This window comes from Peromyscus leucopus, chromosome 3 (genome assembly GCF_004664715.2).
Source record: "Peromyscus leucopus breed LL Stock chromosome 3, UCI_PerLeu_2.1, whole genome shotgun sequence".
NCBI lineage: Eukaryota > Metazoa > Chordata > Mammalia > Rodentia > Cricetidae > Peromyscus > Peromyscus leucopus.
The window spans coordinates 138,488,666-138,506,848 of NC_051065.1; the positions used below are offsets into that span (position 1 = coordinate 138,488,666).

At 47.6% G+C, this 18,183-nt stretch overlaps 1 protein-coding gene across 1 annotated transcript in view; it reads right to left on the reverse strand.

Annotated features, from left to right (window-relative positions):
- The window catches only part of Gprc5a (G protein-coupled receptor class C group 5 member A), a 34,464-nt gene that overhangs the window by 2,866 nt on the left and 13,415 nt on the right, over positions 1-18,183 (reverse strand). Inside the window, exons 2-5 of the mRNA XM_028894478.2 lie at positions 16,572-16,641; positions 15,962-16,157; positions 15,617-15,757; positions 1,121-2,047 (exon numbers count right to left, since the gene is read on the reverse strand). Of these exons, the coding sequence (XP_028750311.2) occupies positions 1,121-2,047; positions 15,617-15,757; positions 15,962-16,157; positions 16,572-16,641 (1,334 nt within the window). The remainder of the gene's footprint in view (positions 1-1,120; positions 2,048-15,616; positions 15,758-15,961; positions 16,158-16,571; positions 16,642-18,183) is intronic.

Sequence of the window (18,183 nt, forward strand, 5' to 3'; positions counted from 1 at the left end):
TCTGCAAAAGCAGCAAGTCCTCTTCACCGGAAGCCACCCCTCCAGCCCCTGGTTTGGTTTTGTGTGCTTGTCTGCTTGTCTGTTCTTTTGTTTTCTGAGACAGGATCTCATGTACCCCAGACTGACAATGAAATTCTGATCCTCTCTTCTCTGCCTCCCAAGTGCTCACTATAGGGATGAGCCTCCACACCCCAGGATTCTTACAGTTAGAACCCATGATTCTTCCTCTGCTCTGTCTGTCTTTTCTCAGTTTTTGCTTCTGGGTTTGGGGGTGTTTTGTTGTTTATTTTGGTCCCTGTCTCTATTCTCCTTTCCATAACTGGGATTATAGGGTGGCTCCAGGTGCCTTGGCTGGGATTACAGTCTTATTGAGACAAAATCAGGAGACATTAGGGCAGTTGGGAAATGTCCTTTTGCTGTGAAGGGAATGGATGGTGTGATGTCTAGAAAATTACAGGTTTTATAGCTAGGAATGTTTTGTGGGTTTTTTGTTTTGTTTTATTTTATTTTGTTTTGTCTTTGAGATAGGGTTCCTCTATGTAGCTCTGGCTGTCCTAGAACTCACTATGTAGACCAGACTGGCCTAGAACTCACAGAGATCCACCTGTCTCTGCCTCCCAAGAGCTGGAATTAGAGGTGTGCACCACCACTGCCTGGCTTCTTTTTGTGTTCTTGAGACCACCTCATGTACCACAGCTGGCCTTGAAATCCACATGTCACCAAAAATCATCTTGAACTTTTGATCCTCCTGCCTCTACTCCCCAAGTGCTGGGCTTATAAGTGTATGCCACCATACCCACTTTAGTGGTGCTGACGGCCCTCTCTGACTTTTCATTCATGCTTAAACAAGCTCTGTACTGACCTTCATGCCCAGGCCACAAAGGTTTTGGTGTTCTGAGAGACAGTCTTTCTACATGACCCAGGCTGATGTTAAACTCACGATCCTCCTGCCTCCATCCCCAAAGTGCTGAAATCAGAGCAGGGTGTGTGTGTGTGTGTGTGTGTGTGTGTGTGTGTGTGTGTGTGTGTGTGTGTGTGTGTGTCTGTGTGTGTGTCTGTGTGTGTGTGTGTACACATGAGCCTGCACTACCATGCCCAACTTCTCCCCTCATCTTTATACCTTGGGTGATTTCCTCTTGGGAGTAGGCTCTGTTCTCTACACCATAGCTCTGCTTCATGAGCTGAGGTTGACAGAAAGCATCTTCAACTGGGTAATCTGTGGGACTTCGTTGCCTCGGGAGCCGTAGAAACTCGGGGAAGACATAAAATGCAAGGAAAACCCAGCCATTGGCAACCAAGGCCGTGCTGAGAATGGTGTCGTCCCACTCAGGGCCGATGTCAGGAATCAGGAGCAGGACGATCCAGGCCACCCAGACGGCAATGGAGAGGAATGAGGTGAAGCATATATGGGCCCCGTGCCTCTTCCAGCCAGAGAAGGATCCGCAGAAAATGAAGAAGGACGTGAGGAAGGTCAGCACCATCAAGAAGAGCACATAGATGAGCAGCATGACGAAGTCCTCGTTGCGCCGAGGGGCGGGCATCTCGGGGAAGACATTGACGTCGGTCCTGTTCATGGTGAGGACCAGGTATTCAATGGCAATAACGTCCTGGACCAGGCTGAAACCCACCGCCAGGCTCAGGATCACAAGCCATGACAGGGGCTTCCACCCTCTGACCAGCTTGATCAAGTTGAAAGCATGGACCAGGAGGCAAGAGAAGCAGATGGCGAAGAGGACACCAAAGAGGAAGAAGCGTGTGGGTCCTGTGACCCCATCCAGCTTGATGATGAAGGCGAAGGTGAGGCCAAAGACCCCTAGCACTCCCAGAAGGAAGAGGAACTGGGTGGGGAGCATCTTTCGCCTGTTGGAGTCCTGCACTTTGCAGATGAGGACCAAGAGGGCAAACATGAAGGCCACTGTGGCCACAGCCCCCACTGCGGCCAGTGTCTCCAGGGCGATGCCCCAGCCTTCAGCCAGGTCACAAAGTCTGTAGTACCGGGAATCCAGGTCGGAGCGGCAACCTCTAGGGGCAGCCATTCTTGGTGGTCCTGCAATTAATAAAAAAAAAAAAAAAAAAAAAAAAAAAAAAAAAGAGGAGAAGGAAGATGAAAAGGAGGAGGAGGAAGAGGAGGAGAAGGAAGAGGAGGAGGAGAAGAAGAAGAAGAAGAAGAAGAAGAAGAGAGAAGAGAGAAGAAGGAAGGAGAAGAAGAAGAAGGAGAAAAGCATTATTAGGGACCAGGCAAGCCTCTGAGACACAAGATGGACATGGGACTGTGTTTACTCAGTCTCCCTTATAAACTTGCTACATTAAAACTAACCCAGGGGAGGGACTCAGGCCTCACTCTCTGGGAGTCTACAGGTAGCTAACATTGCTGGGAGGGTAAGATGGTTTTCTTTTGTGATAGAGCCACTGGTAAGTGTTCATGCTTCTGTAAGTAACCCTGATTAAACTCCCTGGACCCACCCCCACCCACCCCTACACATCCACACACCCACACCTGCAAAACCTAATTTTTCTGTACCTCCTGTGACAAATTCTAAGGGCCAATGAAGAGAGGGAATGAATTTTATATTTCCCATTTAACTACTAATCTCTTTTGATTTGGTTTTGTTGTTGTTGTTGTTGTTGTTTGTTTTTTAATTTGGGTTTGTTTTTTGTTTTGTTTCATTTTTATTACTCTTGCTATATGAGGTACGGCCTCTCTATGTATCCCTGATTAGCCTGGCACTTGATATGTGCCCAAGTTGGCCTTGAACTTACGACGATCCTCCTGCATCAGTCTCTTAAGTGCTGAGATTGCAGGTGTGAGCTTCCATGACCAGTTTGGAGGGTTATTGGCTTATTGTCTGTCTTTTGAGAAAGATCTTTCTATAAAGCCCAGGCTGGCCTCCAATTCTCTGTCTTCATCACTCAACCTCCCACATACTGGAAAGGCTAGAAGCTCCCATCTGAGGGATGACCCACAAACAGGGAACCTGCTCACCCATTACAATGGGACGGCCTACATGAACCACAGCTGACTTCCTGTCTGTCCTTAACTCCTCAGGGAAAAAGCCTTTTTTTTTTTTTGGTCCCACACTCTCATTGCCCAAACCCATGACTTCTAAACACCCCGCACAACAGGAAGACAAACTACAAAAGAGATAGGGATTTTCATACGGCGAAGCCTGTGTCAGAAAGACACTAAAATTCAACACGGCTAGATATGGCTGTCTACGATCCTGAAAGTCTTAATAAACTAAAAATCCTATCTGAGTTACTAAGACTTCTTCTACACTCCCCCTTTTGCTTTATTGTTTGTTACTTGTACGTGGAAAATTTTTTTCTCATTAGTTTTTCTTTCTTATTTTCTGTTTTGTTTTATTGTTTCTTGAGGCAGGGTCTCATGTAGACTAGGCTGGCCTCAAATGAGCTTTGTAGCTAAGGGTGGCCTTGACCTCCTGCTCCTCTGCTGGCTCCTCCTGAGTGCTGGGATTACAGGCCTGCACTAGCGTGCCTGCCTTCTTTCTCTCCTTAGCTTTCTTCCTCCCCCCCAAACTCCCCTGTGGGTTTGCTCAGTCTTCAGCAAGTCAAGAGTCCACTCAAGAGTCCGGGGGTGGATTCTACAACCAGCTCTGATCTGGCTGGGAAGAGTGGAGACAGAGAGGCCAACTCTTTGAAGAAGCATAAGCCTCCTCTAGTGTGGGATACAGAATAGGGAGGGAGAAGTCAGAAACAAGAGGGACACCGGGCTTGGGAAGCATTGAATGGAACCAGTACACAGCATCAGCTGAATCAGGGCCTCTTTCCAGGAAGCAGAAAAAAACTGAGTCCGAGTGTCCTCACCACATAGCAATGCTTGCAGATGATACTTTCTGGCCATGTTACACAGAATGCCTACTGCTGTGGGACACTGTGCCCATCCAAGAAATAAGGACCACCCTTCCTTCTCAGATCCCATGTCTTTATGATCAATTCAAGAGGCAGAGCGAGCCATTTCTCACTAACCCAAAGAGCAGCCTCATCAGCATGGACAGAATTCAAATACCTGCCTTCTCTAATGATGCACACAAAACCTAAAATAAAATTACTTAGGCAGCTAAGGCAGGAGGATCACTGTGAGTTGGAGGCCAGACTGTACTACAAGTTTTAAATTAGCTTGGGCTAAAGAGTGAGCCCCCACCATGAATAAATAAATAAAAAGTTAGGTGAGACAAGCCATCCTACAAAATTATTTTCTTCATATAGTAACAAGCAAATAAATATGTAGATGAGTAACATATATACACATGAATTCACTTATGTAAATGCATACTATATACATTGAATTTTTAAGAGTTTATTATTTTTAATTATGTGCATGCATGTGTCTATGTGTGGGTATGTGCATGTGAGTGCAGGTACTCTCAAAGGCCAGGAGAGGGTGCCAGAGCCCCTGGAGCTGGAGTTACAGGCGCTTGAGTACCATGAGTGCTAGGAACTGAACTCCAGTCCTCCAGAAGAGCAGCAGCTTGGTTTGCTGCTGAATCATCTCTCCATCCCCACACACCAGAACTTTGTGTGCAGTGTGCTACAATAAATGTTTGACTCTGGCTCCTGAGCTCTTAATGAAATCTGACTCGCTAAGGTTCTCTTTACATTTTACAATGAATCATTCAACAATGTTCACTACTGTGGTCTCTGTAGACTTGTCCCCTCCCACTCCACAGCTCAGCTAAACCTCAGGCCCACTGTGAGAGAATAAGAGAGTGGAAACTACCGGACATGGCTGTACATGCCTATAATCCCAGCATTTAGAAGGGGGAGGTAGGAAGATCGGGAGTTCAAGGCCAGCCTCTGCTGCATATTGAGTTGGAAGCCATCCCGAACTACACAAGACTGCGGGTGGCTCAAAACCCCAAACAACAGGAGGTCACTTGTCAGACCAGGGCTTTAAATGGCACCTTGGAGGGTTTGGGGGTTAGATAAGGTCGTTAGCATAGCGTGCCCATGGTTGAATCCTGGTTGCTGTATAAGAGGGAGGGAAACCAGAAAAGATCCATGTGAACTCACAGGCTTCCTGCTCCATGCTGTGAGATGCCCTATCATGTGATGTCTTGTGGTACCATGAGACTTTGCCAGCAACCCAGATGCTACCCCTCACTCTTGGGCCAGGCCACCCAGCCTCAGCTATTTCAATATAGCAATGAAAAATAACATCAGCAGATTTCCTGAGTCCACTGTGTGCCAATCACAAGAACTCTGGACACAGTCTCATCTCAGGGTAGAAGGGCAAGACAAGGGACACAGGTCTGGCATGTCACCTCACCCCTCCCTGTTCTTTTAGATGCATCACAAAGGTCCCTGTTGGGAACGGTTCTTCTGTTTCTCCATGTTCTCTGACCCTCCTCGTCAACTGCCACCTCACCCCTCAAGGTTCCGCTGTCTGCGGACAAGCAGCTGTTAATCATAATTACTTGGTGTTTAGGAAGGACTTTGAACCTGATGACTGCAAACCTTGACGGAGGTCGGTGACCCCTGGCCGACATGACAGTTGCAGCACTGAACAAAGGGACAGAGGCTTTGGTCCCTGGCATCACTGTAGCTGGGCAGGAGTGCACCCTGCTTGGCATCTCCCGACTCCGAAGACCAGAGCTCACTAAGGGCAGGTGGTGGTATGTGTTTTAAATATCAAGCACCCATCTAGTTAGTGTGTGTGTGTGTGTGTGTGTGTGTGTGTGTGTGTGTGTGTGTGTGTTATGTATTGAACCCAGGGCCTCATACATACTAGGTATGTGCTCTACCCCTAATGCCAGAAATAACCTTTTAGAAAAGGTATATGTTTGTTTGTTTGTTTGTTTTTAATGACCCAATGCATTTCATTGGGCTGCATATAGGAAGACGTAGTTATTGAAGAAAATGCCTACCCCCTGACCCTCCAGCCCTACCAACCAGTAACTATGCACACATCCTCAGGGAGGTGGGGGCCTTGTGAGTTCCTCGCCTTTCATAATAGGGTGCATAATAGGGTGTGGACGAGCAATGATTTGTTTTTTTGAGACAGGGTCTCCTGCAGCCCAGACTAGCATCAAACTTGGTCCTTCCTCTCCCTCCCAAGTCCTGGGATTACGGGCCTGCACCACCCCAAGCAGCAGCAACAGCAAAAAGCCTTAGTGAGTATTTTGTGTGGGGGTGACTAATTTTTGGGGAATCACCAATATAATTCACCTATTAACCCTCCTCCACCCTTTCCCCAGCTGGCTGGGATTACTCACCAAGTCTAAAAGTGTCCTAAGTACTTTGAACTTAGTCAGAGGAACACAAAACTCACTTTAAGAAGCAAGGGTGTACTAAAAAGCTGCTGTGGCACCAGAATACGGTCCTGAGAAAAGAAGAAACCAGAAAGGTGTCGAACACAGGTTCTCAGCTTTGTTGTAGGGTTTTTCTTTGCTCTTTTCTTTTCTTTTCTTCTTCACACCTATTTATTTACTCACGGATTTGGAGCAGGGTGGCCATGCCACAGCACACATATGGAGGTCAGAGGACAACTTGCAGGAATCAGTTCTCTTTCCACCATGCAGGGCCCAGGACTCAAACTCATGCTGTCAGACTTAGCAACGAGCACCTTTACCCACTGAGCTGTCTCCCTAGCCCAGCATATTTGTTTTTTGAGACAGGGTCTTACTTTAGCTGAGGCTTGCCTGGACTCCTGGCAATCCTCCTGCCTCAGCCTCCTGAGTGCATGGATTACAGACCTGAAACACAGGCTGCAGGATGGGAAATAACTTGGTGCTGCCTTAAATCCTTTTGGAATGAGTTGGGACAAGAAAGTAAGGTAGGAAAACACAATTGCAGGGTGAGGGTGGGGACGGGGAGGGGAGAGAGGGGAAGAGGGAGACCGGAAGGGAGGGTCTTTCTAAGCTCAATCCCAAACCCTGTTTCCCCTTCATAGTTGGAATAGTTTGAATATGAAATGTCCCCCATTGGCTCATGTGTTTTCATACTTGGTACCCAGCTGCGGGCCAGCCTTCCTGTAGAAGTGGGCCATTGAGAGTGAGCTTTTAGATCTCTTAGCCTAGCCCAACTTCCTGTCCAACTTCTCTGCTTCCTGATGGTGGGAACAACGTAACCAGCCACTCATAAACTCCTGTCACCACGCCTTCCCCACCATGATGGGCTGTAGCCCCTCAAAACCCTTCCCCTTCTTCACAGGTCTTTCTTTGGTCACAGCAATCAGGGAGGTAACGAGCAGAATTGGGTTTCAGGGGCACTGCGTCTGGACCACGTCACTGAGCCCCCTGAACCTCTGTTTGCTCTCCTATGAAGCAGGGGAAGACCTGCTGAACCAGGGAAACTGAGCCCTCGGTCAGCCACTGCTCACCCGCTGGGCGTTCCATGCAGGCAGCTTCCACATCTTTCTCCCAGCCCCACCTTGCTCCTCACCCCATCTCCCATCATTAAAATATGTATCAAAAACTTCTAGCCAATCCAAAACTGGGCCTAGGGGTGAGTGAGGTAAGGCCAAGATGGCCTGGGAGCCTTGGGGACAAAGACAAAGTCCTGTGAATAGTGCTGACCCTCGGCGTGGCCTTGGCGTGTGGCACTGTCGTGTGTAAGGACAGAAGGCAGCATTGGATCAGCCCTGGCTTCTGTCGTCCACTTCCAGACTCCTCCTCAGGACTCCAGTGGTAGGGCTCCCACTGGCTTAGACCTGGACGCTGCCTCTACATGGCCCTTCCTAGCGGATCTCCCAAATGAACATGTTGAGGAACTAAGTCAGCTCAAAGTTGATTCTGTCTTCCTTCTTGTGAGAGTCACCTCACTCTGTCACCAAAAGTGACCACAGCGCCTTCCTTTGAGGACTGCCCTGGGGGTGATAACAAGATCTCAGCCCTGCAGACTTGTGACTCTGTGGCATTTTTATTTTCTCTCTATTTTCAAATTGCTATATTCAGTCACAGTATCATGAGGAATTAAATGATATCTGCTGCCACATACTGGATCGGCACTCTGCTGAGGGTTTATGCTTTATCACGCATTCTCCTATATATATATGTTTTACATATTATCTCATCTACTATCCTAATAACCTACTTACAGCTTAATTCTTGGGAGATAAAGTTAAGGATAAAGCTATGGTCCAGTGGATAAGGTGCTTGCCACATAAGCGTAAACACCTGAGTTTGATTCCCCAGGACCCAGTTAAAAGCCCAACAGAGCAGCCTGTTGTGAAATATTAGTTATAAATGTGTTACATTCATTTATGTTGTGGAATATTTGTTTAATGATGCAAAGATGTGTTACATTCTTTTATATTGCATTAACTCTGTAAAGCTGTGTTACTTTCCCTGTCTAAAACAACTGATTGGTCTAATAAAGAGCTGAATGGCCAATAACTAGGCAGGAGAGAGAAATAGGCAGAACTGGCAAGCAGAAAGAATAAATGAGAGAAGAAGGAGAGGAGAAGTGAGGAAAGGAGAGGAGGCGGCCAGGGGCCAGTCACCCAACCACACAGCCAGCCATGGAGTAAGAAAGAGAGATAAATAGAATAGAGAAAGGTAAAAGCCCAGAGGCAAAAGGTAGACAGGACAATTTAAGTTAAGAAAAGCTGGCTAGAAACAAGCCAAGCTAAGGCTGGGCATTTATAAGTAAGAATAAGTCTCCATGTATTTATTTGGGAGCTGGGTGGCAGGCCCCTCAAAGAGCAAAGAGTAAAAATAAACCTACAGCAGCCTATAGCGAGATGGGAGGCAGAAGAATCTCTGGTCACTCTTGGGCCAGCTAGTCTGATGTATGTAATGGTGAACAACAAGAGACTCTGCCTCAAAGAAAGTAGAAGGTGGGATCAACACTCGAGGATGTCCTCTGGCCTCATCCCAAGGTGCAGGCACCTCACACATGAGCATAATTTTTTAAGTGACGAACTTATATATCCAGTGTCACAAAGGAAAGATATTTATAATTCTCTATTCGGCTAGGCTTAGAGGCCCATACCTATAATCCCAGGTACTTGCAAGAGGATCATAAGTTTGAGGTCTGCCTAGACTACATAGCAAACTCAAGGTCAGCCTGGGAAACTTAGTAAGAGCCTGTGTAAAATACTTTTTTTTAAAATTAAATTATATGTGTGGAGAGCAGTGCAGAAGAGAAATGAATAAGGACAATCTATAAGGCCAGACATGATGGTGACTGCTTTAAAGACCAGTGGGAAGCAGAGAGGCAGTCAGATCTCTCAGTTCAAGACAAGCCTGGGCTACATAGTGAGACCCTGTCTAAACTAAGAAAAAAAAAAAAGAACAAAGTATGACGTATGTCTGAAAATGCCCATAACCACACAAGCACATAATTAAAAATAATAAAATAAATCTATTTTAAAATACATAAATTTCTTTTCAGAGGGCTGAGGCTGGGTAGAGTGGTTTCCTAGCAAACAATTTCATCCGTGGTTCACTTCCTCTCTCAGACTCCAGCACGGTCTCCAGAGCCTCCCCCCTCCCCCCAGCTTCTCTCTACAGACTTCACCCTTGCTTTTCAATGTCTCACACTGCGACCCTTTAATACAGTTTCTCAAGTTGTGGTGACCCCCACCCATAAAATTATTTCGTTGCTATTTCATAACTGTAATTTCTACCGTTATGAATCATAATGTAAATGTCTGATAAGCATGACGTCTGATATTCGACCCCTGCAGAAGGGGTCTTGACCCACAGGTTGAGAACCACTGCCCCACACCATCATATAGTCAAGCTCTGACTGCCCACGGGTCTCCAGAACAAGCAACCCAGTGGGTAGTCAATCTCCCTCATCAACAAGCACTAAGTGGACAAATCCCACAAAACCAAAGCGTGGCTGCTGCCCTTGGAGAACCAACAGAGTAGGTCTGTCAGATGACTAACCAACCGTCCACGTAAGCAGTTGGGAATCACGGAGAGCATGCACGTGGAAAACCGTGATCTCCCCTACCTAATCAGGAGGGAGGTATAGTAGGACCTGGGAGAAGAGGCCTGAGAGACGACCAGAGGATGTGAGCTTATGGTGAAGGTAGGAGAGAGAGACCGGGAGGAACGGGCAGAGGGCTGGTCAGTTCCTAAACTATCTTGAGCAACTTGGTGTCATCATTGTCACAAGACTGGGAGCAGAGACACTAAGTCTAGCTTGGTTGGAAATGTAAGACATGCAAGTGAAGCTGTCTAGGATAATAGGAGCCCAAATTCTAGTAAAATTTTATTGTGCATCTACATTGAATCCTCATGGCCCACTTTAACGCTTGTTCGTTTTTACAAAGGGTCTCATGTAGCCCAGGCTAGTCTTGAAACACACTACGTAGCTGAGGACGGCCTTAAACATCTTGATCCTTCTAACTCTACCTTCAAGCGGCAAGATTACAGATGTGAGCCACCATATCTAATATTTTATTACTCCCTTGACAGCTGAGAAAACTGATCCAGGAAGAAATCAAATATTTGTCCAAGGCCATGTGGTTCTTTACATGTCTTTTATGGGTTTTTGACATCTGAACATTACCCAAAAGTGTCTACTTTTATTTTTTTTTTAAACAAAAGTTTTAAAATGTGTGTGTGTGTGTGTGTGTGTGTGTGTGACACATGTGTACAGGTGTTCACAGAGGCAAGAGAGGGTACCTGTCAGACCCTCTGGAACTAGAGTCACAATCGGCTGTGGCATACCCAATGAGGATTCTGGGAACTGAGCTCAGGTCTTCAGAAGAACAAGTATCTTAACAACTGAGCCATCTCTCCAGCCCCTCCCTCCCTCTCTCCTTCCCTCCCTTCTTCCTTCTTTCCTTTCTTTCTTCCTTCCTTTCTTTCTCTTTTTCATCTTTTTGGCTTTTCAAGACAGGGTTTCTGTGTGCAGCCCTGACTGTCCTGGAACTGGATCTGCAGATCTAGCTGGCCTTGAACTCAGAGATCTGCCTGCCTCTGCTTCTTGAGTGCTGAGATTAAAGGCGTGTACCGCCAAGCCTTTCTTTGCTTTTTTAAAGACAGGGTCTGGACATGTAGGTAACCTAAACTGACCTCAAACTCACAATCCTCCTGCCTCCATCTCTTGAGTGCCAGGATTCCTGGTGTACACTACCACGCCCGACATTCCAAAAGTGTTTTCTATGTGAATTGGAATTCAGGATTGTTCAGGGGCCTTCTCATACAAAATCATGCTTTGTGCCTCAAGTACATGAAATTATTGTAGTCAGAAAGTCCCTTCCCCTCCTGCTCACAATCCAGTGGTATTTCTTCAAAGTGTGGTCCCAATTTAATCTCTACTGGGAATTTTTACCACATTATTATTAATCCACCTCACTCTGAATGTCTAGATCTCTTCCTAGACTTGACAATAAAGTACTCGTTTCCTATGTGCCCAGTAGTAACTGTACATGACAGCAGTGCTCACCAGCCTGCTGGATAACAAGTTCCATGAGGACACAGGGCTGGTGGCTGGTGGCATCTCTCTATCCATCTCTATCTATCTACGCAGCGGACCTGAGCAAGTATTTTGGACTACGATTAACTGCTGAATCCTCCAGGTGTGAGTAATGGTGATGCAGTATTTACTTGAGACAGGGTCTCACAGAGCTGGGGCTCCCAACCTTCCTGCCACGGGCTCCCAGGTAATGGGCTCTCATTCGTGAGCCAACACACCCAGGTAAAGGAGTAAGAAATTTTAAGACGAATCTGTGCAGATGTTTTCTGACCCTCCTACTTTTATCCAGGCTGAGTTCTTCCAAGGGAGGAGTCCCACAAAAAAATGTCTCTGCACTTGAAAAAGGATTAGTATAGATGGGAAGTACCTCTCTGCGAACCGTGGACTGGATGGCCATCCCAGTTCCCATCACATAAACATGACACATCCTGGCAGCGTCCTGTGAATAATGCCTTACTAACATAACCGAGCTGGGTTTCTAGGTAGTGACGGAAGGAAAATACATCATCATGTAGCCAATGGAGACAAATTTGACAAGTTTCAGGCTCATTTTTCACTTTCATACAGTGCTCAAAGCAAGTAGACTTCAGATTAATGGGAATGTGCGATAAAACACTAGAAACCACTGTGTGTGACGGCATACCCCTGGGATCTCAGCGCTTTCAAGGCAGGTGGGTCTTTGTGTGTTTGGTTTACATAATGAGCTCCAGGCCAGTCAGACATACATAGTAAAACCTAGTCTGAAAAAACAAAACAAAACAAACAAACAAACAAACAAAACTGCGATGCATCATGGTAAAAAAGAAAAAACGCCATAACATAAGAATGTTTAAAACAAAAGCTACAGGAAACCAAAAGAAATAACCAAGTTACAGCCTATTTTCTTGGTATAGTGTATGTATCCCATGTGTATGTGAGCATGTGCTTACATGCAGAGGCCAGAGGAGGACACTGAATGTCTTCCTCCACTGCTCTCTATCTTATTCGCTTGAGACCGTCTCTCAGTATACCTGAAGCTCAATGTTCTGGTGGACTGGCTGGCTAAGAAACTCCCAGGCTCTGCCCATCTCTCCCCGACCCTGGGGTTACAGACATGCATGGCCATACACTGCTATGCCCCGGGTTTTACGTGGGTGCTTAGGAGTCTAATTCGGGTCTTCGGGCTCACGCATCAATCACTCTCATCCATCTGAGCCATCTCCTCAGCCCCCATAGACTTTTAAAACCTGGTCCTTGGCAGACGTCATACATAAAATAAATAACCAACAAAATCTCAAAAATGTTCTCTGGATACTTCAATGGAAACACTGCCTATCTTCATACCATTCGTATCTCCGGTGTTAAGCAAATAATTCAGCCCCTCTGAAAGTCAAGCACTCTCTATAATGCCAGTAAGTAGTGTGGGCTCTAGAAGACATGACTTTGTAACATAAAAGCCACAAATAATACAAAAACAAATGAGCATTAATGTCCCCAGGAAACTCTTTAATCCTCAGCACTTGGGAGGCAGAGGTAGGAGGATCTCAGTGAGTTCAAAGGCAGCCTGGTTTCCAAAGCAAGTTCCAGGACAGCCAGGACTTACACGGAGAAACTCTGTCTCAAAAAAAAAAAAAGAAAGAAGAGAGAGAGAGAGAGAGAGAGAGAGAGAGAGAGAGAGGAAGGAAGGAAGGAAGGAAGGAAGGAAGGAAGAAGGAAGGAAGGAAGAAGGAAGGAAGGAAAGAAGAAAGAAAGAAAGAAAGAAAGAAAGAAAGAAAGAAAGAAAGAAAGAAAGAAAGAAAGAAAGAAAGAAAAGGAAAAAAAAAGAAACTCTTTATTAAGAAGGAAAAACAAAGCTGCAGGTCATTTTGGACCACAGACCATAGTTTGCTACCCCTGCCTTACTGAAGGAATTTATCCAAATGGTCATGAATGTTTATCAAAAACTGAGTGTCATTTAGAATCTAAATCTAAAATAAGCAGGCAGACCCAGAGCGGTGGGTCACACCTGTTCTCCCAGCCACTTGAAACAGTCACAGTGGAGAAGCATTTGAGCTCTGGAGTCGGAAATGCTCCAGGGCACCTGATATAGACTTGGTCTCAAAGTGAACGGAAGGAAAGAAGGAAAGAAAGCCATAAGAGCAAGAATAAAGTGGGCATGGTGATGCACGACTTGGTCTCAGCACGTGGGAAGCAGAGAGTTCAAGGCCAACCTGCTCTATATGGTAAATTCCAGGCCAGCCTGAGCCACAATGAAACCTTGACTCAAAAAAAAGGGGTGGGGGAGGGGTAAAAATACAAACCCTGAGCTTTCGAGGGGTAGCTCAGGCCTGGAATCCCAGCGCTGAGAATACAGAAGAAAATCTGATTGGGGGCAACCTGGTCTACACAGTGAATTCCAGGCCAGTCAAGTCGATTAGAATCCCTTTCCTAAAACAGTAACAAGAGCTGAGAAGACGGCCCCATGGTAAAGGCGAGTTCCGCACACAAGACACACGGTGGAAGAGTAAACCAGTTCCTCACGTTGTCCTTTGACCATCCCATGTGCACTGTGGCATGCTCACACCTACAGACAGACAGGGAGGAGGCTCACACAAACAAGAAAAAAGTTAGCCTTGCCCTGGAGGTCAGATCCCCTCCAATGAAAATCCTGCTCAGTTTGATCGCACCGTTCCCTCTGTGGATCTCCAGAAAGAACAAAGTCCACAATCAGCATTCCTCTTCACACTCTGTTATCCTCAATTACCTCTCAAGAATGGAATGGAATTGAAAATGCAAGTTTTCAACCACCCTCGGAAGGAGACCGTGCAGCCACCGGAAAGCAAGCATCTACACACAGAAAACATGCTTGGGGCACCCCCAAAGACACCCTCGGCATAAGGACCTCAGGGAGCAGGTGGTTGCTTGATAAATCACATGTTTCTGCAGAACCCCGGAAACATCGGACTGCCTGGGGCTAGGTAGAGACCTCTTCTTGGGAAATCACAGAGATGGCTCTGGCCATTCCGTTTGGGCCTGGAGGCCAGCCTCCATTTCTGCTTTGAACCTAGGGCAGCACCTCCCAATCCTTCCTCCCCTTCCTTCTCTCTCTCTCAGTGCTGGCCTCACCCTCCCCTCCAAGTCCCCCAGCCATTGTGTCTGAAGTGGCTAAAGAATTCTCCTTCAGGAATGAGCTCAGAGCAGTGGCTGATTCCAAAGGACCCTTCACCAGGCTTCAACAAAAGAAGAAAGCTAGGCTGGAATGTTGGTCCTTCCAATTCCTGGATCCAGGCAGGCTTTGCCACTTAGGAGCCTTCACTACAGGTGTTTAAGAGACAGTTTCGGTCAGGCGTGGTGACTGATACCTATAATCCCAGCCCTCTGGAAGCTGAGGCAGAAGGATGGTTATAAGCTTGAGGCCAGCCTGAATATCTAAAAAAACAAAAACAGCAACCATGGTCTTCAGATTCAGTGAGATCAGCCAGCCTCCTGCTCCTGCCTTCAGCCATGCTTCTCCTCTGGGAAGATGAGCTTTGCACTTCTTGCCGGCCAGGCAGGAGTTAAAAGGGAGAAAAGTCTTGGAAAGTGGGGACACTAGGAAAAGTAAAGAGTGGGGTGGAGGAACACCAAGGACTCCCCTTGTTTTTGCTCTGACACACACATGAGCCTGTGTTTCGAGGAAGATCTGGAAGTTACTCTTTTGGGGAAGTTACTTCCTTTGGGAAGGAAGCGGCTCATACTCTCTTCCCCAACCCACTCTCTTCATTCACAATCCCTTGAAACTCAGATGGGAGCTGAAAGCTCAGTAACCACTCGTCTTTCGCCAGGGGCTCCCTAGCTCCTGCGAGTAGCCTAGGGCAGTTCAAGACGGATCTCTTTTCATTTCAATATTTAAAAATATTGTTTTGTATTTTGAGACAGGGAGTAATGTAGCCCAGGCTGACTTGGAACTCACTATGTAGTCGAAGCTGGCCTAGAACTCTTGATCCTTCCGCCTCTACCTCTCAGGTGCAGGATTACAGGCCTGTGTTACAATTCCTGACTGCTTGTTTGTTGGTCTTCCTCTCTGTCTTAGCCTGGGAAGCCCAGAGAACGTATTCCTCGAGGTGAGTGAAGCTAAAGGCATTCCTTTCTGCGTTTCATTCGTTTCTCCCAGGCAGCTGTAGTCCATCACAGGCTGTCCACACTCTCCTACCCCACCGGCTCCCCACTCTCGGGATTTAAAGCTGGGGCCCCGCGTGCTCCTCGGTACGCCCGCCCCTCTTACCTGGACGCCGCGGCTCTGCGGGTGAACCGAGACCTTGCAGCTCGCGCGTGGGAGGGAGGGGAGAGCGTGCGACCCCTGGCTGCTGGGCACGTCCCGGGACACCGATCCCGCCTTGGCCGCGCAGGGCAGTTATAAAGGCTTCTGTCGCCGGAGGGAGGGAGAGGGTGAGCCGAGGGACAGGGGGCGGGGGCGGGGCGGGGGGAGAGGACACGCCTAATCCAGTTCCGCGGCACTTCTCGCTGTTATGAAAATAAAGTCGCCGTGCCAGAGAGTGAACCGAAAGCCTCCCTGACGTCAGAAGCACAGTCACTCATAAAATAGGTGGCGGGGTTGTGGGGGAAGCACCCGCCGAGTCTGCCAGGAGCAGCTCCCCACGACAAGCGCTCCCGGCAGTCCCAGAGCGCCAGTAAGCAAAGGGCCACACGGTGAACCCAGCTGTGGATGGGCGCTGCCGGCTGTCACCTCCTGGAGGGAGCCACACCCATCCTCCCCGAGGTGGCCCCAAGGGCAAAGACCTAGCCAGCAGCTCCTTTGTTACTTTCTGCGGGAGACGTTGGTCTTTATCTCTCCTTGGCGTCACCTGTCTCCCCCATCACTCCTTTCTCGGGTGCGCAAGGAGGAGCCAGGCTTAAACGAAAAGAGGTGCCCCCCCCCCGTTATGGGTCCCCAGGTCAAGGCGAAGGAGGTAAAGACCAAGGAAAGGTCCCCTGGGGACCCAAAGATGGTTCAGCAAGGCCACTTGGTGGAACTGTGGTCGCATAACCAGGTTAACATAGCCCTGGGCTGAGGGATCTTTCCCAACCACCTCTCCAAATGGTTGACAAAGCGGGCTGATAGCAACGAGAAGCCAGATAAAATTGTGAAACCAAGGAATTTGCCTTTGGTGTCTGATTCCACCTGTCTAGGCGGGTGCCCGCAGCTCTTCCATTATCAGGCCAGTCTGGCTGAAACTCACCTGCTCAGTGGTCAAAAAGTCCTGGAATGTGTTATTGGGCCAGGTTCTACCCTGTCGTCGCCTCGGTAGGCTGAGGGAATTGGACATTTAAAGTGGTAAGAAAGGCCTGGGGCAGTGTTCTCCATCTTCCTAATGCTGTGGCCCGTTAACACAGTCCCTCACATTGTGGCCCTAACCATAAAATTATTTTCATTGCTACTTCAGAACTGTAATTTGGCTACTGTTATGAATCACAATGTAAATACCTGTGTTTTCCGATGGTCTTAGATGACCCAGTGAAAGGGCTGTTGGACTCCCAAGGGTTTTCCACTCACTGGTTGAGAACCACTGACCTAGGGCAACCAAAAAATCTCCCTTCTTATCTCCACACCCTTAAGTGCTTTTAAAATGTAAGGAGCTGGGCATGGGGGTACACCCCTGTAATCCCAGCACTTGGGAAGCAGAAGCAGGAGGATCAGGAATCCAAGGCCAGTTTCTACTACACAGGGCTTTGAAACTTCTGAAGTCACCCTGGAATACAGAAGACCCGGTCTCCAAAAATAAAAACACAAGGGTGCTTGCTGCAAATGGCAGTGTGCGCCTGTAATCTCAGCATTTGGGAGACGGGAACAGGAAGATGGCCACCAGCCTGTACCACACAGGGGATGTGGGGCAGTGGGGGCCACTGGCAAGAGCCTGTCTCAAAAAGGCTTCAGAGACGGCTTAGCCAGGAGAGCATGAGCTGCTCATCCCGATAACCCAAAATCCACATGAAGGTCACCGGAGTTGAGAAGAGAACCAAGATTACAAAGCTGTCCCCTGAGCTACACACAGTGACCATGGTGAGTCTCTCTCTCTCTCTCTCTCTCTCTCTCTCTCTCTCTCCCTCACACACACACACACACACACACACACACACACACACACACACACACAGCATTAGAAAAAAAAAAACAACCAGACAGAAAGACTCTTCATGAACTTATGTTATGGTGTGCAAGGTACTGAGTTCAAGCCCCGGGACCAGAATACTCTGAGTCTTTGGAGACCATGCCCCTGTTGATCTCATGCCCAGGAAACCACAGCCAGTTGCTGTGGGATGATTTGTATGTCCTGTGGGAGCCCTTCTTGGGTTCTTTGTGGCGTTACCCAGCAGGACCATATAGAGGATGATTAGGACCATGGGCCTGAGTGCAGGTGTTTGAGATGGTCTGCACTTGGCTGTGCTGGGGGATGGTCTGTATGTCAAGTTGTTCTGATTGGTTAATAAATAAAACCTGATCGGCTGTGGCTAGGCAGGAAGGATAGGCGGGACTAACAGAGAGGAGAAATAAAAGGACAGGAAGGCAGAAGGACTGGCTGCAGCCGCCGCCATGACCAGAGACACTGCAGCCGCCGCCATGACCAGCAGCATGTGAAGACGCCGATAAGCCACCAGCCACGTGGCGAGGTATAGATTTGTAGAAATGCATTACTTTAAGATATAAGAATAGTTATTTGTAGAAATGCGTTACTTTAAGATATAAGAATAGTTAACAAGAAGCCTGCCACGGCCATACAGTTTGTAAGCAATATAAAGTCTCTGTGTTTACTTGGTTGGGTCTGAGCGCTGTGGGACTGGCGGGTGATAAAG